Source organism: Stegostoma tigrinum, chromosome 10, assembly GCF_030684315.1.
Source record: "Stegostoma tigrinum isolate sSteTig4 chromosome 10, sSteTig4.hap1, whole genome shotgun sequence".
NCBI lineage: Eukaryota > Metazoa > Chordata > Chondrichthyes > Orectolobiformes > Stegostomatidae > Stegostoma > Stegostoma tigrinum.
In genome coordinates, this window is record NC_081363.1 from 80,329,969 (window position 1) to 80,357,346 (window position 27,378).

The window sequence follows — 27,378 nt, forward strand, 5'->3', positions numbered from 1 at the left end:
GTGTGAGGGATGTGTTGCGGGAAATACAGGAGACGTGGTCAAGGGCATTCTCGATCACTGTGGGGGGAAAGTTGCGGTCCTTAAAGAACTTGGACATCTGGGATGTGCGGGAGTGGAATGTCTTATCATGGGAGCAGATGCGGCGGAGGCGGAGGAATTGGGAATAGGGGATGGAATTTTTGCAGGAGGGTGGGTGGGAGGAGGTGTATTCTAGGTAGCTGTGGGAGTCGGTGGGCTTGAAATGGACATCAGTTACAAGCTGGTTGCCTGAGATAGAGCCTGAGAGGTCCAGGAAGGTGAGGGATGTGCTGGAGATGGCCCAGGTGAACTGAAGGTTGGGGTGGAAGGTGTTGGTGAAGTGGATGAACTGTTCGAGCTCCTCTGGGGAGCAAGAGGCGGCGCCGATACAGTAAACCAGTCCAACCTGTCTCTGCCTCCCTAACCGGTTCTTCCTCTCACCCATCCCTTCCTCCCACCCCAAGCCGCACCCCCATCTACCTACTAACCTCATCCCACCTCCTTGACCTGTCCCTCTTCCCTGGACTGACCTATCCCCTCCCTACCTCCCCACCTATACTCTCCTCTCCACCTATCTTCTTTACTCTCCATCTTCGGTCCGCCTCCCCCTCTCTCCCTATTTATTCCAGTTCCCTCACCCCCTCCCCCTCTCTGATGAAGGGTCTAGGCCCGAAACGTCAGCTTTTGTGCTCCTGAGATGCTGCTGGGCCTGCTGTGTTCATCCAGCCTCACATTTTATTATCTTGGAATTCTCCAGCATCTGCAGTTCCCATTATCTCTCTCTCCCCCCAGAGAGTGTTTGGTGTGTAGAAAGTGATTGAGGCCAAAACATTGAATGTTTTCAGGGAGTAAGATGTAATCTTGGGGCTAAAGGGGTCAAAAGATATGAGGAGAAAGCAGTGTATTGACTTGAAGATTAGCGATGTTCATATTGACTGCTGGAGCAGGCTTGAAGAGCCGAATGGTCTACTCCTGCTCCTAATTCCTGTGTTTCTATAGGAAGAAGAAGAAGAAAGATTGCAGCTCATCACAAAGGGAAACAAACAGAACTCCCTCCCTAACAACACTGGGGTTTAGCCATACCAAATGGGCTGCAGAAGTTTAAACAGGCAGCTCACCACTGCTATCTCAGCGGCAACGAGGAGCAGGCAATAAACGCTGGTACAAAACGCACAACATTTTTCCACCTAGGTGTTATTGTTAGTTTTCTTTGGTGGGGGGGCGGGGGAAGAGTACAGTGGGCAGGTTGCAGGTGAGCATGACTACAAGTGAGGGAGACAAGGGAAGCCAAAAGGCAGAAGCGCAGGAACTTCAGCCTTTTCTACTTTCCGGCAAGTTTGAGCTTTCTTTAGGTTTGTTTGGATGAGAGTTAGGGCCACACGTTGATGAGCTAACTGACCCCGGTACGTGGTGCAGGAATCCAATCAGGAAGTGGGGAGTAAGTGGATAGTACTACTGATGGTGTTCTCTGCAGCAGGGTGCACGTTCAGATAGCTGAGCTGTCTGCCCTGTCCCAGGCTTTGGGACATCTGTTCAGGGCTGGGCAGAAATTAGCAGTGAGGCCCTTTTCTAGTGGTCCCTGGAGGTATCAAAAAATAGAATGACTTTTGACAGTTGGACAAGAAAGCTTGGTAGGTTTTGTAGTGAGAAACTCTCTGGAAAACTCAATACAATTTGGACTTAACCAGACGAAAACCTCCCCGACTCCCACTGACATCCTGCCTGCAGAATTCCACAGGTTCCTGACCCAGATGCTTTGCCTGGAAAGCTGTACCAAAAGGTAAGTCTTTAGTGTGATCCAGGACAAAATGAGGCGTTTGGTGTGGGTGGGGTTGTGATGCGAATGTCTCTATAGAAACTATTGGATCACCCCAACGGCAGCAGCTGTTTCTTTTTTCTGCAGTAAACAGCATCTCAAGCCTGAAGACAGCCAGGTTTGCAGTTGCTGTGAGCGGCGATGTTTAATTAATAAATCAGAGACTTTTATATGTGTGAAGCAGTTGCTCCGTGCCTCCCGCAAACAAGTGAAAGTACCTGCAGAAGGAAGTTTGAAAAGCAGTGCTCTGGATCAGCAAAATAATCATCTCAGCAAACACTGTGGATAGGGACCACATACCCACCTTCCCAGTCTGTCCCTCTGTTCATCACACGCACAGACAGCAAGAACTGCAGATGTTGGAGTCAGAGTCAGCGTGGAGCTGAAGGATCATAACAAGGTCAGGCAGCATCAGAGGAACAGGAGAGTCGACATTTCAGGTTGGGGCCTTTCGTCACCCATGTTAGTTTTCTGACTGTGTCTGTCTGTATATGTGTGCAGATGGAGAGTTCATAAGGGATTTAGGGTTTTAACTAGTAGAGTTATATGTTGATGGTACGTAATTGTTTACCTCTGCTTTGTGTCAAACTGGCTGTCAAAGATTCGGGAATTCTGCATACTTTTAAAAATCCTCAACTTCGATTGACTTCGGGAAAGCAGGATTTGATTTCCAGCTGGGTACCCCAGTGAGTCATAACACAAAAACAAAACTTTCAAGGATGTTGCTGGGACTGGAGGATTTAGGCAATAGGAAGGGCCTGAATACGCGGCTACCTATTGGAGCTTCGGAGGCTGAGGGGTGACCTTATAGAGGTTTATAAAGTCATGAAACGCATGGATAGAGTGGATAGCCAAGGGGAGTGGTGGTGGTGGGGGGGGGGGGGGGGGGGGGGGCGGGGGCATCCAAGACTAGAGGACATAGGTTTAAGGTGAAAGATTTAAAAGGGATCTAACGGGCAATAGAGGGTGGTGTGAGCTGCCAGAGGAAATGGTGGAGGCTGGTACAATTACAACATTTAAAAGGCATCTGGATGTGTACATGAACAGGAAGGGTTTAGAAGGATATGGGCCAAATGCTGGCAAAAGGGATGAGGTCAGTGTGGGTGAGTTGGACTGAAGGGTTTATTTCCATGCTGTATAATTCGTATGACATGCCTATGACAGCTCTTCAGTTTCCCCAGTAAGTGTTCCCCACCACATTTTCTTGCAGTTGGTACAACATTCATAACATGGTACAGCTCCCATCTATTCAGTTTACATGCTCCATCTGTTGCTGAGGCCCACAGTTCTAAATCCTGTCTGATATCCATCTGCAGTTGCAAGTTTCCACTTGCTTGACGGCCTTCGGAGTATTACTTTGCAGTGACTACACAGTACATGTCGCTGCAGATCATTTATTCTCCTCCTGCACTGGATCCATTTCTGATTTGGACCCCAGGGCTACTCACTTGCATTGCCTCCTCCATCCAGGCTGCACTGATCTGACGAGGGAGCCTCCGGGGGAACGGGAGCTCCTACTTTTCCCCAGGTGGCCCAGGGGAGAACCTGCAGCAAAACGTCATGGAAGCATGGGGCCATGTCATATTTTCTCTGAGGTTTTCTCCCTGAAAACAAATGGCAGCAAAAGCAGAAGGTATTTGAGGGGAGCCTTGCTACAAGACTCGAGGTGGCTGCAGAACCAGACCGACACTGTTGGCGTCTGTAGATTGAGCGCCAGTATGGGTGCTCACTTGGATAATTCAACCCTGATGTCATGGCAGGTGGCATGAACTTCCTGCCTGTCTTCACACAGGATTCGCCAAGCTCACCAATGAGGAGCCAATCGATTGGCTCACCAATGGCTGCTCCTTGCTTGGCCGCAGCCAATCCACCAGAGGAGGAGGAGGTGTCTCGTATCTCCGGTTCCATCACCGATCATCTTGATGACAGCGTAAGATCGCACAGGCCAAGTTCCCACAAACAGAGCAGTGACAATGATCAGAGGAGCTGCCAATGCTGGAGTCAGAGACAACACAGTGTGGAGCTGGAGGAACACAGCAGGCCAGGCAGTATCAGAGGAGCAGGAAAGCTGACGTTTCAGGTCAGGACCCTTCAGAAGAAAGGTCCCAACCCGAAATGACAGCTTTCCTGCTCCTCTGATGCTGCCTGGCCTGCTGTGTTCCTCTAGCTTGATGCTGTGTTATCAGTGATAATGACCAGACCATCTCTTTCAGCAATGTTGGCCACAGAGAAATATTGGTCAAGAAACTGGAGTGGACATCTAATTGCATCAAAGGAGGGATGGCATCCATCTAAGAGAGAAACTGGGGCATCGGTTTGACACCTCCCCCGAGAACTGTACCTCTGACAGCACTGTTTTGGACTGTCAACTCAAATCACATACTCAGGTCTTCGGATTGAGACTCGAACCCATGATCTTCCAACTGAGGCAAAAGCATTACCCACTGAACTGTAATGGGTATTTTTACATGGAGTAGTGAACACTCCTGGAGTAAGTTCAGCAATATGTAGATACCGTAAGAGAGCAGGGATGCTCCAGATTTATCTAAATGAACGGATCAAATGGGCCAAATGGCCTTTCAGATCCACAAGGCTATTGTGAAATGACTAGCGAAATGGAATTGGTTAAGAGATGAATGTTGGTTAGGGCACCAGTACGTGGACTACTTTGAAATCATGCTGTAAGGTCTTTTATGAGGCAGATGGAACATGTAACATTGCTATATTCCATTCGGTGGATTGCCATACTCAATAGCTGAAACAAGTCATTGAGCCCATCCGATCTGTGTCAATGTTTATACTCTACATGAGCGTCCTCCCACACTAATTACCTCTTCCCACACTGCCTCAGTGCTGCTCCAATGGCTTCTCCTGCATGTGTGAATCAAGCTTCTTCTTAAATCCATCAATGCAATTTGCTCTGCCCACTCCATGAGGTGGAGATCTTTCGTACTACTCTCTCTGCAAGAAATTCCTCTATGTTTTATTTGATCTCAAAGTTTCCACAAGTGAAAAGTAGGTTTCTGGTTTTCAAGATATCCATCAGGTCGCCTCTCAGTCCTCTCTTCAGAGATAACGGCTCGAGCCTGCTTCATTCTTTCCTTCAACAGCTGCAGCCTCTGAAATCTTGCAATATCCTAGTAAAACCTTTGTGCATTTTACAGAGTGTACAGATCAGATGTGCTCCCATTACTCAATCTCAAACCAGGGTTCTCCATAAAATTAACATTACCTCCCAGCTCTGTAGTCATTTGCCTCTAGAAATGAGTTCCAAAACCTCATTTATAATTATTATTATCTTCCAGGTATTAATGTGTCTGTATTTCGAGAGCATCACACCCCTCTACCCTATTTGAAAACTAGTTTCCTTGTTCCACGGTCCAAAATACTTCTCTAGATTAAAATTCATTTCAAGATAACACCAATTTGAATTAGCCGCAAATCCTTATATTTCCCTTTACTTAGTCTGCGTCATTTATATATCTAGCGGACATTAGTGGTCCCGAACTTAAATCAGTTATTCACCAATTAATGCTTTCTGGCAGAGTGATGAACCCCCCCCCCCACCACCTTAATTCCTGGGATTTGTTTTGTAGCCAATGTCCTTCCTTACGTAGGAGCCACCGGCAAAGGCAGCATTATTTCCCAACCCCAATTACCTTTGACAGAGTGGTAATGAGCCACCTTCTTGAGCCTTTGTAATGCATGTGGCATAGTTACAAATACATTGCTGTCAGGGAGGAAGTTCCAGGATTTTAAGACAGCGATGATTTAAATATTTTCATGTCAGGTCGATACATGACATGGAAATTATGCTGTTCCCTTGTATCTGCTGTTCCTGTACGTCAAGGTGTTGGAAGCTACAGGCTTGAAAGGAGTTGATCAAACAAGCTAAGGTGAGATGATGCAGTGTGTCTTGCTGATGGTACACTCTGAAGCCATGTCGCACTGATGGCAGATGGGCAGAACATGTAAGGTGTGGTGGGCAGCATTTTCATTCTACACCCTGACCGTTGCATCATTGAATGGTTACTGTATAGATGAAGGCTAGTGAATTCATGCCAGCCCTCTACAAGAGAAAATCAGTCAGCCTCACCCTGCCCCGTCCTAGAAATTTCTACATCACTTCCTACGCAATTCACTTTAGAAAGTCAAAATTATATCTGACACCCTTGCGCTCTAAGGCAGAGCATTCTAAATCATAATCACCCATCACATAAAACAAAAGCTATTGGTTCTTTTGCCAATCTCCTTATATCATTGTTCACGACTTTTCTGCCAATAGGAACGCATTGCCTCCTATCCACTCGAGCTAGACCCCATCGCTTTCGTCCAATATCGTCGTAATTTCTTCCAAGGAGAACAACCTCAGCAGCTCCAATCTACCTGGTACCTCATACCGGGACCCACCCCTGTGACTCTTTCCAGCACCCTTCGTTGGGCCCTCACATCTGTCTGAAAAACGCAGTGCCTGAAATTGAGCAACAATACTCCAATCAGAATCAGACCAGTGTTCTATAAGGACTCACCAAAACGCTCTTCCTTGTGTAGTCAGTGTTTTAACTAATAAGGCTCACGATCCTGTGTGCCTTCACAGCATTATTTCAAGATGCCTCGTCACCTTCAACAGTTTGTGCACCTTATGGCACCAGGCTTCTCCGATGCTGGGCTTTTTTTTTAGAATTGCCCCCTTTTGTTTTGTACTTTTCCACCAAAATCTACCACTCCGCACCAAATCCCGAATTGATGACATAGTGGTTGTGTTGCCGGAATGGGTAATCTTGAGGCCTGACTTATGCTCCAAAGGCACAGTTTTGGATCTCGGCTGGTGAGATTTAAATTCCGTCTATTAACACACGGGAAAAATACGCTGGTCTCAGCAAAGACAACTGACCATCATCATCATCATCATCATCAATTGTTATAAAATCTCAACTAGTTCACTAATGTTGACTTGACCAAGCAATGTTTAGATTAGATTCCCTGGAAACAGGCCCTTTGGCCCAACAAGTCCACACCGCCCCTTGAAGCATCCCACCCAGACCCATCCCCCTATAACCCACACACCCCTGAACATTACAGGCAATTTAGCATGGCCGATCCACCTAGCCTGCATGTCTTTGGGCTGTGGTAGGAAACCGGAGCACCCGGAGGAAACCCACGCAGACACAGGGAGAACGTGCAAACTCTGCACAGACAGTCGCCCGAGGCTGGAATCGAACCCAGGACCCTGGCGCTGTAAGACTGCAGTGCTAACCACTGAGCCACCATGCTGCCCCAGCATGTCCTTTCGAGAAGGGAATCTGCCAGCCTTGCAGAGTCCAGATCCACAGCAAAATGGTGGAAGCCAGACCAGCCACTCAGATTTGAGGTGATCAACAAATGCTGGCCTTGCCTTCTAAGTACACATCCCACATAAAAACAAAAGCAGGGGAAAACAAAAGGTTAGCCACAGACCTCTTCGAACAATCGATGCACACTGCAACTTTTGTTATTCCTTCTTTTTCTTAAAACAGCACCTTTCTTTTAAGAATTGGTTACTTTGTATTAGAGTTTCAATCACTGGCTGTTTTGTTAACTGGCCTTTCAACAGGAATTCTGGCATTTCACAAGGTAAAATACTGCTGATGCTGGAAATCTGTAATGAACAGAAAATGCTGGGAAAGAACCAGCAGGGTAGCTGTGGAAATCTCTCTATTTTGTTTAAATTCACTGAGGGGAATGTGGGCATCACTAGCTGGTCAGCAGTTAATGCTCGCACCGCGCCCCCCCCCCCCCACCAACTGCCTTCTTAACTGTTGCAGCCCATGTGCTATAGGTAGACCACAGCATCCTGAGGGAGGCAATTCCAGGATTGTGACCCAATGACAGTGAAGGAATGCTGATATTTCCACATCAGGATAGCGAATGACTTGGACAGAATCTTGCAGGGGTGGTTTTCCCCAGTAGTCATCCAGAATGGAAACAGACCCTTTGGTCCAGCTTGTCAATTCCAACTAAGTTTCCCTAGACTAAACTAACCCCACTTGCTTGCATTTGGTCCATATCCCTCTAAACCTTCCCTATTCATGTGCCTATCCAAATGTCTTTTAAATGCCGGAACTGTACCTGCATCTACCACTTTCTCTGGCAGTACATTCCACACACAAACCACCCTCTGCGTGAAAAACTTGTCTCTTAGGTCCCTTTTAAATTTTTCTCCTTGCACCTTAAAAATACGTCCCCTAGTTTTGAACTCACCCACCCTAGGGAAAAGACCTTTGCAGTTAACTTATCCATGTCCCTCCTGATTTCAAAAAATCTTTAAGATCACTTGTCAACTCCTACACTCCAGTGACAAAATTCCCAGCCTATTCCATTCCCAGCAAAATCCTGGTAAATATTTTCCGAACCATCCTTCAGCAGGATGACCTGAAGTGTACACAGTACTCCAAAAATGGCCTCACTGACATCCGGTACAACCTCAGCATGACTTTCCAAATCCTCTACACAAACATCTGAGTGATGAAATCAAGCTTGCTAAACACCTTCTTAACAAACACACACACATACACCCCTTCTTAACCAAACTATGTCTTATGCAGCTTTCAAAGGATTGTTACCTGAACCCCTCTGTCTCGCTGTTCGGCGACACTACCCAGGGCCCTACCATTAACTGCGTATGACCTGCCCTTGTTTGTTGTAGCAAAATGCCATACCTTGCATTTATGTAAATTAAGCTTCATCTGCCAATCCTCGGCCCATTGGCCAATTGATTGCAATTTCCTTTGTAATCTTACATAACTTTCTTCACTGTTGACTATGTTCTAGATGGAACCGGTCATGAATTTGGAAGGTGCAGTCTGATGGTCTTTGAACTTCTGCAGTGCATCTTACGTAGACAGTACACAATGCTGTAACTAATCATCGGTGGCATCAAGCTGTGTTAATGGAGCTGTAACTAGTCAGGCACCTGGCCAGTATTCCATCACACCCCTGACTTATGCCCTGTAGATGATGGACAGGCCTTGAGGAGTCAGGAGACGAGTGTTTTTAACCTCTGAACTGCTCTTGTAGCCATTCAGTTATTTATATGGCAAGTCCAGTCGCGTTGCTGCTTAATTGACACCCCGCCCCCGTCACAACCACCCAAAGAGGATCCCCCTCGTTCTTACACACCACCCCACCAACCTCCGGATACAACGCATCATCCGCCGACACTTCCGCCATCTACAATCCGACCCCACCACCCAAGACATTTTTCCATCCCCACCCCTGTCTGCTTTCCGGAGAGACCACTCTCTCCGTGACTCCCTTGTTCGCTCCACACTGCCCTCCAACCCCACCACACCCGGCACCTTCCCCTGCAACCGCAGGAAATGCTACACTTACCCCCACACCTCCTCCCTCACCCCTATCCCAGGCCCCAAGATGACATTCCACATTAAGCAGAGGTTCACCTGCACATCTGCCAATGTGGTATACTGCATCCACTGTACCCGGTGCGGCTTCCTCTACATTGGGGAAACCAAGCGGAGGCTTGGGGACCGCTTTGCAGAACACCTCCGCTTGGTTCGCAACAAACAACTGCACCTCCCAGTCGCAAACCATTTCCACTCCCCCTCCCATTCTTTAGATGACATGTCCATCATGGGCCTCCTGCAGTGCCACAATGATGACACCCGAAGGTTGCAGGAACAGCAACTCATATTCCGCTTGGAAACCCTGCAGCCTAATGATATCGATGTGGACTTCACCAGTTTCAAAATCTCCCCTTCCCCCACCGCATCCCTAAACCAGCCCAGTTCGTCCCCTCCCCCCACTGCACCACACAACCAGCTCAGCTCTTCCCCTCCACCCACTGCATCCCAAAACCAGCCCAGCCTGTCTCTGCCTCCCTAACCTGTTCTTCCTCTCACCCATCCCTTCCTCCCACCCCAAGCCGCACCTCCATCTCCTACCTACTAACCTCATCCCACCTCCTTGACCTGTCCGTCTTCCCTGGACTGACCTATCCCCTCCTTACCTCCCCACCTATACTCTCCTCTCTACCTATCTTCTTTTCTCTCCATCTTCGGTCCGCCTCCCCCTCTCTCCCTATTTATTCCAGAACCCTCACCCCCTCCCCCTCTCTGATGAAGGGTCTAGGCCCGAAACGTCAGCTTTTGTGCTCCTGAGATGCTGCTTGGCCTGCTGTGTTCATCCAGCCTCACGTTTTATTATCTTGGATTCTCCAGCATCTGCAGTTCCCATTATCACTAAATATTAGCCCCTTGATTTTGATAGTGAGGGAAGTTCCCCATTTTCATGATGCTAGCTGCAAAGTAAGTGCACCTTGGCACCTTTCAGTTGTTTGAAGGTGCTCCTCCTGGTTGATTGGGGGAGGTGGCCTGTCCCTTTAAAAGGCCAGGTGTTCCCACGCAGTCACGTGGACAGGCGCACCCAGCGGCGTGACGTCACCAGCAGGGCTTGGGAGACATGGCGTCGACTTTCAAAGACCTAAGCGGCCGCTGCATCACCCTCGAACAAAGACACCACTCGCCGCTCTGCCGCGAGTTCACAATCCTGTCGCCGAAAATGTCCCTGCGTTCGGTGTTGGGGTGCACGGCCGCCATCTGGCTGGTCGCTTACGCCATCTTTAACAGGACGCAGGTAGGTGGGTTGGCCCCGGGGGGGGGGGTGGGAGGAGGTGCGGACACCTACTAATTGGACGATGGGGCCTGATGACGTGTGTCCCAGTCCTTTAGGCGGGCAGCGATCAATTTGCGATTGGCTGACGCCCCAATCAGTCATAGCCTGGGAACGCCTCGTCCCCGGTGCTGTCCAGACCGATTGGCCCCTGCTCCTGTCGCGCAAGGTCGTGACCACGCCCCACTGCGTTGTAGGTGCGCAGTCCGGCTTCGCACATGCGCAGTACCCTAACAGGTGACTCCTCAGGGCTCAATAGGTGAGCGATGTGCTAGCATCCTCAACCTGGGAGTATTTGCAGGGCATGGCTAGGTACTAAATGAACACTTTATACCTGTCTTTTCCGTCAGTGACTCATAATGGGTGGACTAAATATAAATTCATTCCTTCACTCACGCACAGAACATGGGTAACACTTATTGTTTCCTCTCTAGCTACCCCTTAAGCTGGTGCTGTCGGTAGAGAGAGCCCTTAGGAAGGGAGTTCCAGGATTTTGACTGAATGACAGTGAAGGAATGTTGATATGTTTCTAAGTCTGTATTATGAGTGACTTGGAGTGGAACTTGCAGGAGGTGGTATTCCCATGTTTCTGTTGCCCTTGTCCTTCTAGCTTGATGTGGGTTTGGAAGGTACTGTGTAAGGAGTCCTAGTGAATTTTTGTAGTGCATCTTATTGATGGTACGCACTGCAGCTACAGAGCATTGGTGGATAGAGTGGCACTACATTCAAATTCAATCAGCCAACTGTTTTGACTTGGATCGTGTGAAGCTTCTTGAGTTGTTTGAACTGCACCCATCTCGGCAAGTGGAATGTTTTCTGTTATACGTCTGCCTTGTGCCTTGTAATGCCCGACAGGCTTAGGGAATTATGGGCATGCAAGAATTCTAACATTTGACCCACTTTTGTACTTGTATGACGAGACCAGTTTAGTTTCTTGTCAATGGATATTGATAGTGGGGATTCACTGGTAGCAGTGCTATTGAATACCAAGGGGTGATGGTTAGATTTTCTTTTGCTGAAGTGAGTGTGAGACATGCCATTTGTTAACCCACACTGAATATTGTCCACGACTTGTTGCGTTTGGACATGGCCTCTATCAGTATCTGAGAAGTAATGAATTGTGAACATTGTGCAATCATTGAGCATTCCCACTTCTGATGGAGAGAAGATCATTGACAAAAGCAGTTGAGTACAATTCTGCCATGGACACAACCTTGAGGAACTTGATAAAGACATAACATTAGACAGGCTGGTAATGAATTGTGAACATTGTGCAATCATTGAGCATTCCCACTTCTGATGGAGAGAAGATCATTGACAAAAGCAGTTGAGTACAATTCTGCCATGGACACAACCTTGAGGAACTTGATAAAGACATAACATTAGACAGGCTGGTTGTGCACTTAGTTGATTTATCCCCAGGACTGGATGCAGTGTGAAGAGTTGAAATTTCAGACTTGCTAGCCATAATCATCTTCTTTTCCTCAAATACTCATTTGTGCCAGAGGGCAAATGTTACACCCTTGTTGAGAAAGGATATAAAGGTAATCCCAACAGCTATTGGTCAGTCACTCTCTAGCCTCGCTGGTGGAAAGCAGTCGAGATAAAATAGGACATAATAAGCAGTCAGTAAGCAAGTGTGGATTAACAAACAAAAGTCAGCGTGGATTTATTTAAAGCAAATCATTTGACTAAGAGTTTTTTTTTCTGCGGCACTCACACAGAGAGTTGATGTAGTGTGAATCATCTTCCCAAAGCTATGTATTAGAGGGCCACATCCTGGCTCTGCAACAAAGCTAAATCCTGCAGAATAAAAGACATAGTGGTATCATTGGCTACGCAGTTAGCTGAGTGACAGGAGACAGTGTAGTAATAAAAAGCTGACTTTTGTTTTGCATAGGAGGGTTCCCTCAAGAATCAGTACCAGGATCATACTGTTAGTCTTGATCTATATAATGACAATAAACTTAACTGCACAGGGTGTAATTAGTAGATGACAAAAAATTGGAAGTATTGTTGTGAACAGTGAAGAGAAGTAATATACCTCAAGAGGACGTAGGCAGAATTATTGGTCAGACATATAGCAGACTGGATTAGATTCCCTATTGTTATTTCATAATAACAAATCTGTAGTGATGCATTTTAATAGGCAGTGATACAAAATAAAGGGCAGTTTCTAATACATGTGAGGTACTGTGAATGCTGGAGATCAGAAATAGAAGCAGAGAATGCTGGAGAAACTCAGCATCTGTAGAAAGTGAAACAGAGTTAACGTTGCAGGTCCATGATCTGTAATCAGAACTGGGTGCAGACCTGCTGGGCATTTTCAGTTTCCATTATTAAAAGTTCAAGTTGGCTTCGTGAACAGGTTGCAGGAACTGCCCTGATAGTCTTTGTTGCAAATTGCTTCTTGCAGAACACTCTAGTGCTCTCAGCTTCCATTGTTTTGACTCTCGTTGGGATGATGCTGCACCTCCACTTATTTAAGATTGATCAGGAGTCAATGCTGATCATTGGATCGATTGGAGTCCAGATGAACACCGTGTATGCTTCTGGCAGAGAGAGTGTGAGATTCATTGAGATGAGGAAGGTGAAAGATATTGTGATCAATGAAGCCATTTATATGGTAAGTGAGACGGAGTAATGATTCCTTAAGTTACTGACACTCTACTGCAGAGTAACAACAAATATGGAACCTGAACGTGAAGGACTGTTTAATGTTTGAACACTTTCCTTGTTTAAACTATTCAGTCCTGGAGAAACTGCATCTTCTGTCTTTAATGTTGTAATAAACACTACATGAAATTTGAGAATTGCATAGCTGCTGTCAGAAAATTGATAGGCCACAATCAGAATTCACATTGGTACAATGCTTTTCATCACCTCCAGTATCTCAAATTATTTTTTTTTCTTTTGAAGTGCCCTACTGTTGAAATGTGTGTTGGGAGTCAGACCATGGGTTTCTGGTGAGTGAGAGTGTGAGAGGACTGGTGATGTAACCTGAGGGCCACCACACCTCTAGTCTGGGGAGAGCTTGAGAAGGAGAGCCCTTCGTGGTAACCTCAGCTGATGTGGGGATTGAACCCACGCTCTTGGCATCACACTGCTTCACAACCCAACTTCCAGCCGCCTGAACTAAACTGAACACCATTGAAGCACCTAACTGGAAAATGAAATGCTGTTTCTTGAGCTTCCATTGCTGAGAGCTTCCCAACTCCCGTCAGCTAGGGTCATCAAAGAAAGGAAATTGCCATGCCACTCTGTTTTATCTGGTTTCCTGTTTTCCTCAAAACTTGTTAAACTTCTAATTTCTCCCAACTTTGACAAAAGATCTGAAATGACAAACTCCGTTTCTTGCTGCTTAGATGCTGCCTGTCCCCTTGAATGTTTCCAGCATTTTTCAGTTTTTATTTCAAGATTTCCAAGATCCACAGTATTTCATTTCTGGATCCATATGTATCGAAATGCTTTTGAATTGAAATTTTTTAAAAATTGGGTCGTGAAGTATTAAAGGAAGACAAAAATGTAAATTAAGAACATGTAAGCTTTCAGGATTATACACATTCAACGAAAGAATCTTTGAACAATATGAAATGTGTAGTTGTTCATGAAAAGCACTGGGGCAAGGTGGAGCAGACAGGATGCTGGAGACTAAAACGAATGTGAGAGAATGTGACAGATGGGGCAAGGGAGGAGAGGTGGGAATAGAAAGTCTTGACGGAGTGTCAAAACGGAAACAGGATTAAGTGTGTAGGAGGTGAAAAACAGATTGTTTTAAAAAAATATAACAGGTAAATGGGAAAGATCCGGATCTAAAAGACAATTTAAAACTGGAACGCAGAGGGAAAATTGCATTTGTTGGGGGAGGGGTTGGAATAATAGTGAAAATGAATAGGCTAAATGTTCAAAAAGAAGGTTGCAGAGCTAAGGGGAAGAAAGTAGTGGCTGAAGGAAACTGGAATTTAAAACAAAATTCTGGAAATACTCAGCCGTGTCTGGGGACAATTAAAATTTCTGGGTCTTTCAGCACAATTGATATTGACTGATCATCTGGACCTGGCTGCTCTGTAGGGAGGGGCTTCAGTCATCTGGCAGTGTCATTGAACTCTACAGGCTCCTTCGTATAGTGGGTGAGGGAAATCAAAGTAATAAAACAAACAGCTGCAGGTCTAAAACTGAAAGAACAATTGCTGATGAAAATCAGAGGGTCTGGCAGCATCTGTGTGAAGAAAGTAGAGTTAATGTTTCCAAACCAGTCCTGATGAAGAGTCACTGGACTCAAAACTGCTTTCTTCTCACCGATGCTGCCAGACTGGCTGGGTTTTGCCAGCAATTCCTGTTTTTTGTGAGGGAAATCAAAACATGGCTTTGGTCCATATTTGGACCAAAGAATGGAATTTAGAGTTGAAAACACTTAACCAAGTGAGAAGTCCTGATAAAATGGAGGTGAATCGAGATTGAGAGCAGAGCCCTTTAGTGATTGGAGTCATACCTAGGAGAGATGGCTAAATGATCAAATTTTGTTTGGTAATATTCATGCCTAGGAAGTCTTATGGCTCAGTGTGTAAAGTCCCTGTTTCCATGCAGAAACTCGGGGTTTGAAGTGCCATTATTATAATCATATGTGTTCATGATACGGCCAGATAGGCTGAGGAGCAACTGGGTAAATCCTTGCAATTTACCCCACAATGGGTTGAATGGGAGGCAATAATGGCAGGCCATCCATATGACTTTCCCATAAATTGAGGCCTCTCCCATCACACCCCATGATGCATGTGAAAGTGTTTGGTGTTGCAGCAACTTGGGTGTATGGGAGGTGGGGGTGACATTGTTTGAGCTGGCTGATGCCAAGTGGGGACCAGCAGCATGGAACTCTGTCCTAATAATAGGTGGTGAATTTGGGATCTACTGCAATGAGATGACACGCTGTGTTTTCATCCTGCCTTTTGGACAGAGTGCTCGAGAAACAGAAGATTGCTTCTGTAGAGCATTTTGTGGGTTTCATAACATTAAAGCTGTGAGATAAATTGCAAGTTACTCTTGCTTAATCATTCTAACCACGAATCACTCCTGATTACAGTATGATTTCATCAGGATACTGCACTAGACTCCACAATTTACTACTGTTTGTGAATTACTTCCTCATAACACCTTGGGTACAGCAGTCCATGCCTGTACGTAGTCAGACAGGTTTTTGTGACAAATGCTGAGTAATGTTTGTAGTAATATGCCTGTCAGGCTATGGGTACCTCTACAAACAATAGAGGTTCGTCACCATCGTTAAATTCCAGTCCTGACCAGAAACCCAACAGCCGCATATATGACTGTGAGAGCAGGTATTTTATGGAATGTATGTGGCTCACCTATAAATTCTTCAAGCTTTTCTTTTGCTTACGACGCAACCTCAGGGGTATCATGAAATATTCTTCACTTCCCTGGATGGATGCAGTTGCAATCCCATCACCGGATCTTACAGAGCAGTTCCAGAGGTATTTGTTTTAGAAAAGGCTGTGGAGATAGGTGCGATGAAGCCTATCGTTGAAGATTATTTGTTTTTCTCTTGCAGCAGAAAGTTATCTACTACCTGTGCATTCTGCTGATAGACCCAGGAAACCCCAGAGGAGTCTCAGAGGTGGTGCCAGTATTCCAGGTAAAACACAGTGAGATCAAAAGGTTGTGAGTGTAAATGATGATTTCCCCACTCTTTGCTTCTCTTTACCATCCACCACCTTAGTGAGCTACACGAAGCACTGATATTTCCCCTGCTCTCAAGTGCTGTCACTTGTAAGTGCTGAAATGTGAAGTAGCCTGCAGCTAAGTTTGGCCTTAGCTTTGTCCACTGCTGGGGGGCATGAGGGTGATGGGGTCAGGTTTGGTCATCAACGATTGAGAAATCTTTGTGTGCTTCCTTCTCCGCTAACTATCTTGCTATGTGAAAGCAACTTCCAGTATTGGCAGCACTATGCTTCCGGTTCGGTGGTGAATAATGCCCAGTTTTTTGTGCATGAATTTTGGTAGACTATTCAGCTGAAGAAGGAGTAACTGATATTTACATATTTCACATCGTGACCTCAGGCCATCCCAAGTGCTTTTCAGGCAACGTCCTCAGTTTTAAAATGCTGCAGTGAATTGGCAAGTTCCCACAAACTGCAGCGTGTTAATTAACAGGTCTTCCGTGTTGGTGGTAAAAACCAAAAGAACTGCGGATGCTGTAAGTCATGAGTTTAAAAACAAAGTTGCTGGTAAAGCTGAGCAGATCTGGCAGCATCTGTGAAGGAAAGAACAGAGTTAACGTTTCAGGCCCCGTGACCCTTCTTCAGAATGGAGTTGCTGAGTGCTGTTTCCAGTAGGTTATTGACTATTGACTACAGACTGGATTCTGAGCATCACATCTGCAAAAATAGTAAAAGAATGGTTTTTGACAGGGAAGGGCTTGCTAGTTATGGAAAGAAGTGATTGATTTATAACTGGATGGTACATTTCAGGGTTGATTGGACTGAGTCTAAGGTGGGGTGGAGGTGCTGGTTGAAAAGATACATTCAAAGTCTCAGCAGGCCATGTGGATCATAGCTACCTGGCGAGGCTTGGGGAAAGGAAGAAAGTCCTATGGTTTCTAATGTGACACACCTTCCTTTTTCAAGAGTGCAAAGCCACGTCTGGACTGTTTATCACAGGTGTACAGAAGCTGCCAGGAAATCCTGCAACAGACACAGGAGGAACAGTGAACCAACTTCAGTCAAGGAAAGTCCTTGCTGTTTCAGGTAATGACAAACTCTCTCTCTCTTCCTTTCTGCTCTTGTTAGTTGACGTGAGAATAGGCTACAGGGAATGATGACACATGATGATTTTCTTCACCCACTGAACTTGCTCAAATCATAGGATCCCTAACGCATGTGGAAGCAGGCCTGTCGAGTCTACACCGACCCTCCAAAAGAGTATTCCACCGAGACCTGGCCCCCTACCCTATCCCTGTAACCCTCTGTTTCCCATGGCTATACCACTTAACCTGCACATCTTCGGACTGTGGGAGGAAACCTTCACAGACACAAGGAGAATGTGTAAAATTCACACAGACAGTTGCCTGTGGGTGGAATCGCATCTGGGCCCGGAGGCAGCAGTGCGATCCATTGAATAATCATATTGATTTCCAAATATACCCAGTATCAATTTGCATAGAAGTGAGGTATTTTGAGAAGCCTTGGTGAAGGGCTACGTTGTACCTTGACTGGCTTGCTGCTAGCTGTCTGGCTGTGCTCACCTAATCGTTATTTTTTGCTGCAAAGGATAAATCATAGAATTACTAAAAATATTGCACTGAAGACAGAAAAATAAAAGTTCACATCTCCTATCCTTGATCATTGAGAGTGAGCCATGTAGTCTAATCCCACTTTTCACTTTTTTTGGTTTAGTGTCCTGCAGGTCACATTTGTGTCCAAATACTTATGTATTAAGGTCTCTTTCAGGCAAAGAGTTCCAGAGTCTGCTTCATTCTTCTCTAATCCTTGATCCAATCTTTCATTATAGGCACTGAAACAGACCCTCTGGTCCAACTCATCCGTGCCGACATACTCCTAAACTAAACTAGTCCCCCGTGCCTGCATTTGGCCCATATTCCTCTAACCCTTTCCTGTTCATGTACCTATCTAAATGTCTTTTAAATGTTTGTAACTGTACTGGCATCTATCATGTCCTCTGGCAGTTTGTTCCTCGTACGAACTCCCCTCTGTTGTGGAAAAGTTGCCCCTCAGGTCGCTTTTAAAGTATTCTTCTCTCATCTCAAAAGTCTAGGTCCCGTAGCTTTGAACTTCCCAACCCTCGCTGTTCACCCTCATGATTTTATAAACCTCTGTAAGGTCACCCCTCAACCACCTTTGCTTAAGGGAAAAAAATCCCAGCCTATCCAGTCTGTCCTTCTAAATCAAGCCTTACAGTCCTGGCAACATCTCAGTAAATTTTTTCCAGAATCCTCCCCCATTTTGATAGTATCCTTCCTACAGCAGGGCAGCCAGAACTGGACAGTACTCCCAAAGTGTTCTCACGAGCATCCTCTGCAACCTCAACATGACATTCCAACTCCTACACTCGGTGGTCTGAGCAATGAAGGCAAGCATACCAAATGCCGCCTTAACCACCCTGTCTACCTGTAACGCAAATTTCAGAGAATTGCACCTTACGCCTCTTAACCACCTTGGGTACCTTCAGAGATCTCTGGGGCATGTCTTTAAAGTCCCTCGGTTCCTCAATATGCTTTTCACCACTTATTGTCTATTTCCTTGCCTTGTTGGTCCCCTCCACCCTGCTCAAATGCATTGCCTCACTTCAACAGTTTATAAATTTCCCTTGCCACTGTTCTTGCTCATCTCCCCAGTCAATTGATATCTTCCTGCAGTCCAGAGATTTCTTTGTCTGCCAGTAACCAGAAATGCTTTTTTGTATCGGCTGCAATCTTTTTAATGATTTGTTTTTACATTTAAGTTTAAGCCAGCGATACATAACCACAAATATCAGGGATCCCGGAAGAGGCCTGTGCAATCCTGTAGTAATACTTGTCCGGTCACGAAAATACAAGTAATGCTCATCCTGCACCAGGCCAGTTTTATATCCAATTTTGACATTGCTTCTTGGCTCACGTGGGCTTTTAATTTGCTGAACAGTTTGTACACAGGATCTTGTCAAAAGTAGTTGTAAAATTCATCTGGAATACGTTCAATGTGCTGCTTTCATTGACCCTTCTTATAACTGAATTTTTTTTTTGAAGTACTGTTATTCAGACATGAACTTGCCTTAATGGAAATATGTTGACTGTCCTTAATTGGTCTGTACCTTTGTACGTAATTTATGCTGTCCTTCAAAACTTGTTCCAGTAATTTGCTCAGCACTGATTTTAGTCTGACTGGCCTGTAATTACTGCCTCCCCTTTTAACTAATGGTACAGTATTAGCAGTCGTGGGCAACATGTCTGTAACCAAGGAGAATTGGAAAATAATGGTCAGAACGTCCACTATTTCCTCCCTTGCTACTCTTAGTGGCATGGCAAATTATTTTGCTTTTAGTGAATCCAGATTCTAAGTCTTCGTTAAGAACTGTGTCTGTGTCATCTGTTTCCACGCAAGAAAATACGTTTTTGGACTCTAATTCTCTTTACCCTTTATTATCCTCTTGCTGTTTAAGTATTCTTAAACTAAACACCAAGGCGCTCACACCAGAAGGTGCCTTGTGATAAGTTGGCTGAGTTTAACCAGGGCAGTAAGTGAGATGATGCAGGGCTAAAGAGGGGAAAGACAACCTCAAGTTCTTCCTTTTCTTTATTATTCACCGGAAATTTCATGTGAATGAATGTCCTCTAAGGATAAAGTTGAGATAATGTTGCCTGTGCTATCTTCTAATGCCAATAAAACAATGGCAACTTAGTTATATAGCACCGCTTGATGGTAGGGTCTTTTATTTTTTATTGAGCCATGAGATCTTGGACTGCAGGTTCATAGCTCAGGATAGTGAAGAAAATGTTTGGTATGCTCTCCTTTATTGGTCTGTGCATTGAGTACAGGAGTTGGGAGGTTATGTTGTAGCTGTACAGGACATTGATTAGGCAAATTTTGGAACACTGCGTTCAATTCTGGTCTCCTTGCTCTTGGAAGGATGTTGTGAAACTGGGAAGGGTTTGGAAAATATTCACAAGGATGCTGTCAAAGTTTGAGCTGTAGTGGGGTAAGGCTGAAAAGGCAGCATCTGTTTTCCCTGGATCGTCAGAGGCTGAGGGCTGACCTTACAGAAGTTTATAAAATCATGAGGAGCATGGATAGGATGAATAGCCAGGGTAGGGGAGTCCAAAACTAGAGGGCATAGGTTTAAGGTGATAGGGGGAGAAAAATATTAAAAGGGACCTAAGGGGCAACTTCTTCACACAGAAGGTGGTGTGTGTATGGAATAAGCTGCCAGAGGAAGTGATGGAGGCTGGTACAGTTACCCATCCAAATGCCTTTTAAATGTTGTATGGGAATAGGAAGCGTTCTGAGGGATATGGGCCAAATGCTGGCGAACAGGACTAGATTAATTTAGGATATCTGGTCAGCATGGATAAATTGGACAGAAGGGTCTTTTTCTGTGCTGTACGACTCTGTGACTTCACCATAATGAAACATCCCAAGGCACTTCATAGTTGTAGGTTATAAATGTTACAAACATCCGGTCATGGCATGTGGCATTTGCTAGCTGGACAGCATTACTTGCATATCCCTACTTGCCTCAGAAAAGGTGGTGGTGACCTGCCAGCTTGAAAGCAAAAATGAAGCACCCAGCCACATGTTTTAGGGCACAAACAAATCAGAGCATTCGGATTTAAGGAGCTTCTTAGAGGAGGAAAGAGAATAGCTGCCCTTGGTGTCCAGACCAAGTGTTAATGATAGTGAGATCCCTGAGACCAGTTGGTGCTCATAGGGAACCCTATCCCAGCCAGAGACTGAGGGGGTTGGCTGGGTAATATTTATCCACAAAACCCTGGGCTTGTGCGAGAATTTCGACAAATGGAGTTAGATTTAAAGTTTGAGTATTGTTCCAGAAATAGTTCTGTGTGAATGATGTGGAGTTTTCTCTTTCAGGTGGAGTGTGGATTGAATGCTCTTGCTGTTGAAATGGACCTCAAAGGGCATTATTTCCCCTTTAAAAATAGGTGTCGAAGGTAATCCCTTGGCCCATCAAATGATCCTTCTAAAACAAGACTGTGGCAGGAAGACTGGGAAGAGGATAGAGCGCTTTCTGTTCCTTGTCAGCAAAGCCAGGGAAATGGTCCCACCAGCTCACAAACTCTGGGGCCACTGTCAAGTGGTGTGACTGACCATTTGAAAATACATCTTTGTTGCTGAGCCTATTCATAAAGAAAGACGTTGGAGTAGGCACAAAGCTTTGGATGCAGAACAGTTGAATGAGCAACACACTGACGGTTCTTTGTCACCCTTGTGGCATGAGCTTAAAAAAAGACTTGCCTGACCTTGCACTTTGTGCAAGTATGTGATCTGTCAGCATACAAGTGAAGTACTTGTGAAGAGAGGTCACTGTTTTTGTGTAGGAAATGCAGCAGCAGTTAAGTATGCAACCATATGCTAATGATCTGATCAGTTTTAGCTTATGCTAATTTGAAGAAAAAAACATTAACCTGAACACCGGGGAGAACTGCCTTGCTTTTCTTTGAACTAGGATCTTTTATGTCCACCTGAGAGAGACCGGAGCTTCACTAAATGTCTTATCCAATCGCTGAACTGTGGTGGATAGTCAGCCTCGCATTTATGATCAGGTTTCTGGATTGGAACTTGAACACACCATGTACTGACTGGGAAGTGAGTGCTGTTAATTAACTAGCAACAACATCTGGTAACAATCAGCGACAGTTTATTTCTAGAGACCTGTACCTAATGTCTCGTTCAAATGTACCCAGTAGTGTGTTGAACTATTTTATTGGTAGGGCTGATTGTATAAGTAAGATAATGGAGGGGTTTGGTTTTTAGGCTAGTTCTGCAGCCTCTGGTACCCTATTATATGTTAGCAAGTGAGTGAGCATTAAAAGATTTGTGAACTTTAGCTGGTGCTGCCCCCTGTGGTTTAGGCTGTCTTGAGAAACTACTCATGTAGTTGATGCACTCTCTTTGAATTTGTGACCGGCTCTGACAGAAAGCTGTCTGCAAGCTGATATCTTTTAAAACCTTGTGTTCATTACATTGAATTCACTGTATTGAGCCCAGTCAAGGAACATCTAATCAAATACTCCTTTGTTTTAACTCTGGATTTTAATCTTCTTGAACGCCTGTCCTCTTACATTGCTAAATATATATTTGTATGTGTGTGACACCACGAATATTGTTGTGTTAACAAGTCCTTCCTGTCTTGCAGGGGTGCAAATAGTTAGTAGTTGGATGATAAATTATATCTTGTTGGAGCAAATTACAGCTGAAGCTGGAATCTGTACTGAAAATAACAAATGCTGGAGACCACAGTGAGTCAGACAGCATCCGTGGAGAGAGAGAGAGCAAGCTAACGTTTAGTCTAGATGAGTCTTCATCAGACCAGTATGGAGGGGGCAACATTTACGTTATGGGGCCTTGGCAGGGGAGGTGGTGGGGTTTAGGATGCTGGTGGGGGAAAAGACAGTTCAGATTAAGTGGTCAGAATGTGAGAATATATCTTGTACTTTTGTTCAATCTAAGAAAATGCATCTGAGCAAATTCTTCATAAGCTTAAAATGTAAATTGAGGGGGACTTAAAGAATGGACAAAATACATCCTCTCTTGGTTCTAAAACATTAAATTGGCTGCAGTCAACTAAGGAGTGGGCGAGTAAGAGGTGTCATTTTAGCTCTCCTCGTTGGTTATAACCAGAGGAGGAAAGTGGAATTCAGGACCACAACCAGATCAGCAATGATCTTAAGGAGTAGTGGAGCAGGTTCAAGGTCCATCCTTTGTTCCTATGTCATAGGGTCTTATGGCAGGGAAACAAGACCTTTCGATCCAACCAGTCCATGCCAACCATAATCCGAAACTAAACTAGTGCCTCCCTCCAAACTTTTTCTGTTCATGTACTTATCCAAATGTCTTTTAAACGTTGTAAATGTACCTGCATCCACCACGTCTTCCAGAAGTTCATTCCACACACGAACCACCGTCTATGTAAAATAATCAGAAGGTTAGATAGGGTGGATAGGGAGAGCCTTTTTCCTACGATGGTGACAGCGAGCATGTGGGGGCATAGCTTTAAATTGAGGGGTGAAAGATATAGGACAGATGTCAGAGGTAGTTTCTTTACTCAGAGTAGTAAGGGAATGGAACACTTTGCCTGCAACGGTAGTAGATTTGCCAACTTTAGGTACATTTAAGTCATCATTGGACAAGCATATGGACGTACATGGAATAGTGTAGGTTAGATGGGCTTGATCGGTATGACAGGTCGGCACAACATTGAGGGCCGAAGGGCCTGTACTGTGCTGTTATGTTCTATGTAACGAAACAAAATTGCTCTTCATCTTGCGATCTGGAAAGTATGAAAGCTCTGGAAGCAACTGCAGGAATTTTAGTGTGCCAGCAACAACCTTCCATTTTTTTTCTTTGAAGTGAGGGGAGGAAACCCTGATCATTTCTACCTGAGTTCTGTGCAAATCTGACGGTCTTTCCCATTACCAGATCTTTATTTTAAATCCCATTTATTGTTACCTTTTCTAATGAGAGGTGTGGAAGTAGAGTGATTTTCAGAGATTACGCAGAATTACAAATGACTATCAAAAGATTAGTAGAAATTGTGTTGTGGGTAATGAGAGATACCATATGGGTGTGGTGGTAGGAAGGGTTACTATGTGGGTGGATAATTGGGTGGAGTGTTGTGAGATGGATAGCGGGGTTTGTGATGGGATATGTGAAGACACAATGGGTGGGCTAAGGGTTAATATAGCGGTGCTGAGTATGTGATGGGATATCAGGGTAAGTAACAGCCAGTCTACAGCTGTGGGGGTGGGGTGGTGGTGTGGGGGGGGGGGGTTGATCTTTTTTTTCCCCCCACAAGTGAGCTGCTCTCAAAGGACACCCCCCCCGCCCAACCGTGACTCTCCTTTTATTGCCACTTCAGCTCAGTGACTCCCAGTTTTGACAACAGAAGTGGCTACTGCCTCTGAGTTCTTGCTGCCTTTAGTTGGTGCCTGAATTAGAGCACTAATTCAAGCTGTAAGTTAGTTGCACAATTCAAAATTATGGTCAGGTGAGAGTGGCTTCCCTTCCTGTCAAGCTAGCAGTTGTTCAAAAGTGAAATAAAATGAAGCCAGTTGTAACTGGGTAAAACTCCAGAATGGAGTCATTGCTAGCTTAACGGAAGATGGCAGAAGGAATCCGGGAAAACACAAAGGCATTTTACACTTACGTGAGGAATAAGAGAATGGTCAAAGAAAGAGTAGGGCCGATCAGGGATAGCATAGGGAACTTGTGTGTGGAGCCTGAGGAGGTAGGGGAAGCCCTAAATGAGTTTTTTGCTTCTGTCTTTACGAAAGAAACGACCTGTGTAGTGAATGAAACCTTTGAAGAGCAGGTGTGCATGCTGGAATGGATAGAGATAGAGGAAGCTGATGTACTGAAAATTTTGTCAAACATTAAGATTGACAAGTCGCCAGGCCCGGATCAGATTTGTCCTCGGCTGCTTTGGGAAGCGAGAAATGCAATTGCTTCGCCACTTGCGAAGATCTTTGCATCCTCGCTCTCCACTGGAGTCGTACCTGAGGACTGGAGAGAGGCAAATGTAATTCCTCTCTTCAAGAAAGGAAATAGGGAAATCCCCGGCAATTATAGACCGGTAAGTCTCACGTCTGTCGTCTGCAAGGTGTTAGAAAGGATTCTGAGGGATAAGATTTATGACCATCTGGAAGAGCATGGCTTGATCAAATACAGTCAACACGGCTTTGTGAGGGGTAGGTCATGCCTTACAAACCTTATCGAGTTTTTTGAGGATGTGACTAGTAAGGTTGATGAGGGTCAAGCTGTGGATGTGGTGTATATGGACTTCAGTAAGGCATTTGATAAGGTTCCCCATGGGAGGCTCATTCAGAAGGTCAGGAGGAATGGGATACAGGGGAACTTAGCTGCTTGGATACAGAATTGGCTGGCCAACAGAAGACAGCGAGTGGTAGTAGAAGGAAAATATTCTGCCTGGAAGTCAGTGGTGAGTGGGGTTCCACAGGGCTCTGTCCTTGGGCCTCTACTGTTTGTAATTTTTATTAATGACTTGGACGAGGGAATTGAAGGATGGGTCAGCAAGTTTGCAGACGACACAAAGGTCGGAGGTGTCGTTGACAGTGTAGAGGGCTGTTGTAGGCTGCAGCGGGACATTGACAGGATGCAGAGATGGGCTGAGAGGTGGCAGATGGAGTTCAACCTGGATAAATGCGAGGTGATGCATTTTGGAAGGTCGAATTTGAAAGCTGAGTACAGGATTAAGGATAGGATTCTTGGCAGCGTGGAGGAACAGAGGGATCTTGGTGAGCAGATACATAGATCCCTTAAAATGGCCACCCAAGTGGACAGGGTTGTTAAGAAAGCATATGGTGTTTTGGCTTTCATTAACAGGGGGATTGAGTTTAAGAGTCGTGAGATCTTGTTGCAGCTCTATAAAACTTTGGTTAGACCGCACTTGGAATACTGCGTCCAGTTCTGGGCGCCCTATTATAGGAAAGATGTGGATGCTTTGGAGAGGGTTCAGAGGAGGTTTACCAGGATGCTGCCTGGACTGGAGGGCTTATCTTATGAAGAGAGGTTGACTGAGCTCGGTCTCTTTTCATTGGAGAAAAGGAGGAGGAGAGGGGACCTAATTGAGGTATACAAGATAATGAGAGGCATAGATAGAGTCGATAGCCAGAGACTATTTCCCAGGGCAGAAATGGCTAGCACGAGGGGTCATAGTTTTAAGCTGGTTGGTGGAAAGTATAGAGGGGATGTCAGAGGCAGGTTCTTTACGCAGAGAGTTGTGAGAGCATGGAATGCGTTGCCAGCAGCAGTTGTGGAAGCAAGGTCATTGGGGTCATTTAAGAGACTGCTGGACATGCATATGGTCACAGAAATTTGAGGGTGCATCCATGAGGATCAATGGTCGGCACAACATTGTGGGCTGAAGGGCCTGTTCTGTGCTGTACTGTTCTATGTTCTATGTTCTATGTTCTATGGTTGTGGTTGTTGGAAGCCAGGTGTCAAAGTCCTGCAGAATTTCCTTAGGGTCAATATTTTTATTAAATGTATTCAGACACATTGAGATGTTACAGGTCTGGCAGCATCTGTGGCCCTTCTCATCTCCTTTCTCTTCACAGATGCTGCCAGATGTGCTGAGATTCTTTAGCAATTTCTGTTTTTGTTGCAGATTTCCAGCAGCCACAGTTCTTTATTTTACATTATGAAGCAATTCTGGAGCGAGACTTGACTTGAACCTGAGCTTTCTGACTCTCAGGTTTACCATGGTGTCGCAATAGCCTCGAGTTTCCTCAGGGTAGATACTTTCTAGTCAACATTGTATCCGAGGCCCAGCCATTGTCAGCTGTCTCGTTAATGATCTTCCCTCTTCCCTTCAGGCTTGGACTGATGTGTAGCGAGCCACACTTGTGCTGTGAAAGGACCAATCAATAATCATCTCCAAGAAAGAGAATCTATCGAGCCAGCTGCCATTGACCTTGCATGATGTTTTTAGCTGAATCCCCATTGTCAACATGCTGGCTGTTACCGTTGACCGGGAACTTAATTGCCATATAAATATTGTAGCTACAAGAGATTAAAAATCTTTATTTTTCAGACAACTCCCTCACCTGATTCCACAGTCTACGAGATACAAGTGTGATGGCGCACTGTCCACTTTCATGGAATGAATGCAGCTCCAAAAAACACTTGAAACTTAACACCATATGGGGACAAATACCCATTTTTGGATTCTGGGTTTCCGATCTTAAAAACATGTACTGTCCTTGATGGACACTGGCAGGAGTGTGAACTAAATTCAAGCCGCCTTGCAACAACTCACGAAGTCTCCAAGATGGTACCGGAGTAGGACTCCAGAGCTGGAGCTTATCTACTTAGTCTGTCTTCTCTCTCTTCCCCCCCCCCACCCCCAACCCTTTTTAATCTCCCTTCCTCTGCATGGACTCGGACTCCCGGCCTGGTCTAGTTTGGAAGGACTGTACCTTAAAAAATACAGCACTGAGGTTGCTAGTGATGAAGGTTTTGATGAATAGAGTGTGTACGTTACTTTGCATGGTTATGAATTAAAATTGTGTGACAGATCATTGTTTTGCATAATATGTCTATTATCTAACACATCAGTTAAATATGGATTTGGTGCACTAATTGGTAATGGTTAGGAACACTTTGAGTAAT

General features: G+C 45.1%; 1 protein-coding gene across 5 annotated transcripts; it reads left to right on the forward strand.

The window, feature by feature from the left end:
• The first annotated feature begins 10,234 nt into the window (after window positions 1-10,234).
• pigh (phosphatidylinositol glycan anchor biosynthesis, class H) lies at window positions 10,235-27,285 on the forward strand. Of its 5 annotated transcripts, none has more exons than XR_007248195.2 (6): window positions 10,236-10,465; window positions 12,918-13,127; window positions 16,068-16,151; window positions 17,143-17,262; window positions 21,100-21,834; window positions 26,583-27,285. XR_007248195.2 is itself a non-coding variant. In XM_048536984.2 (5 exons), exons 1-4 carry the CDS (start codon window positions 10,292-10,294, stop codon window positions 17,224-17,226), a joined length of 549 nt encoding a protein of 182 aa, XP_048392941.2. In that variant the 5' UTR covers window positions 10,235-10,291; the 3' UTR covers window positions 17,227-17,262; window positions 26,801-27,285. The 5 variants fall into 5 exon arrangements, 3 of the variants coding, with proteins under 3 accessions (XP_048392941.2, XP_048392940.2, XP_048392939.2); XR_007248196.2 differs by having other exon boundaries at window positions 26,801-27,285; XM_048536984.2 differs by lacking the exon at window positions 21,100-21,834 and having other exon boundaries at window positions 10,235-10,465; window positions 16,071-16,151; window positions 26,801-27,285.
• The last annotated feature ends 93 nt before the right edge of the window (window positions 27,286-27,378 follow it).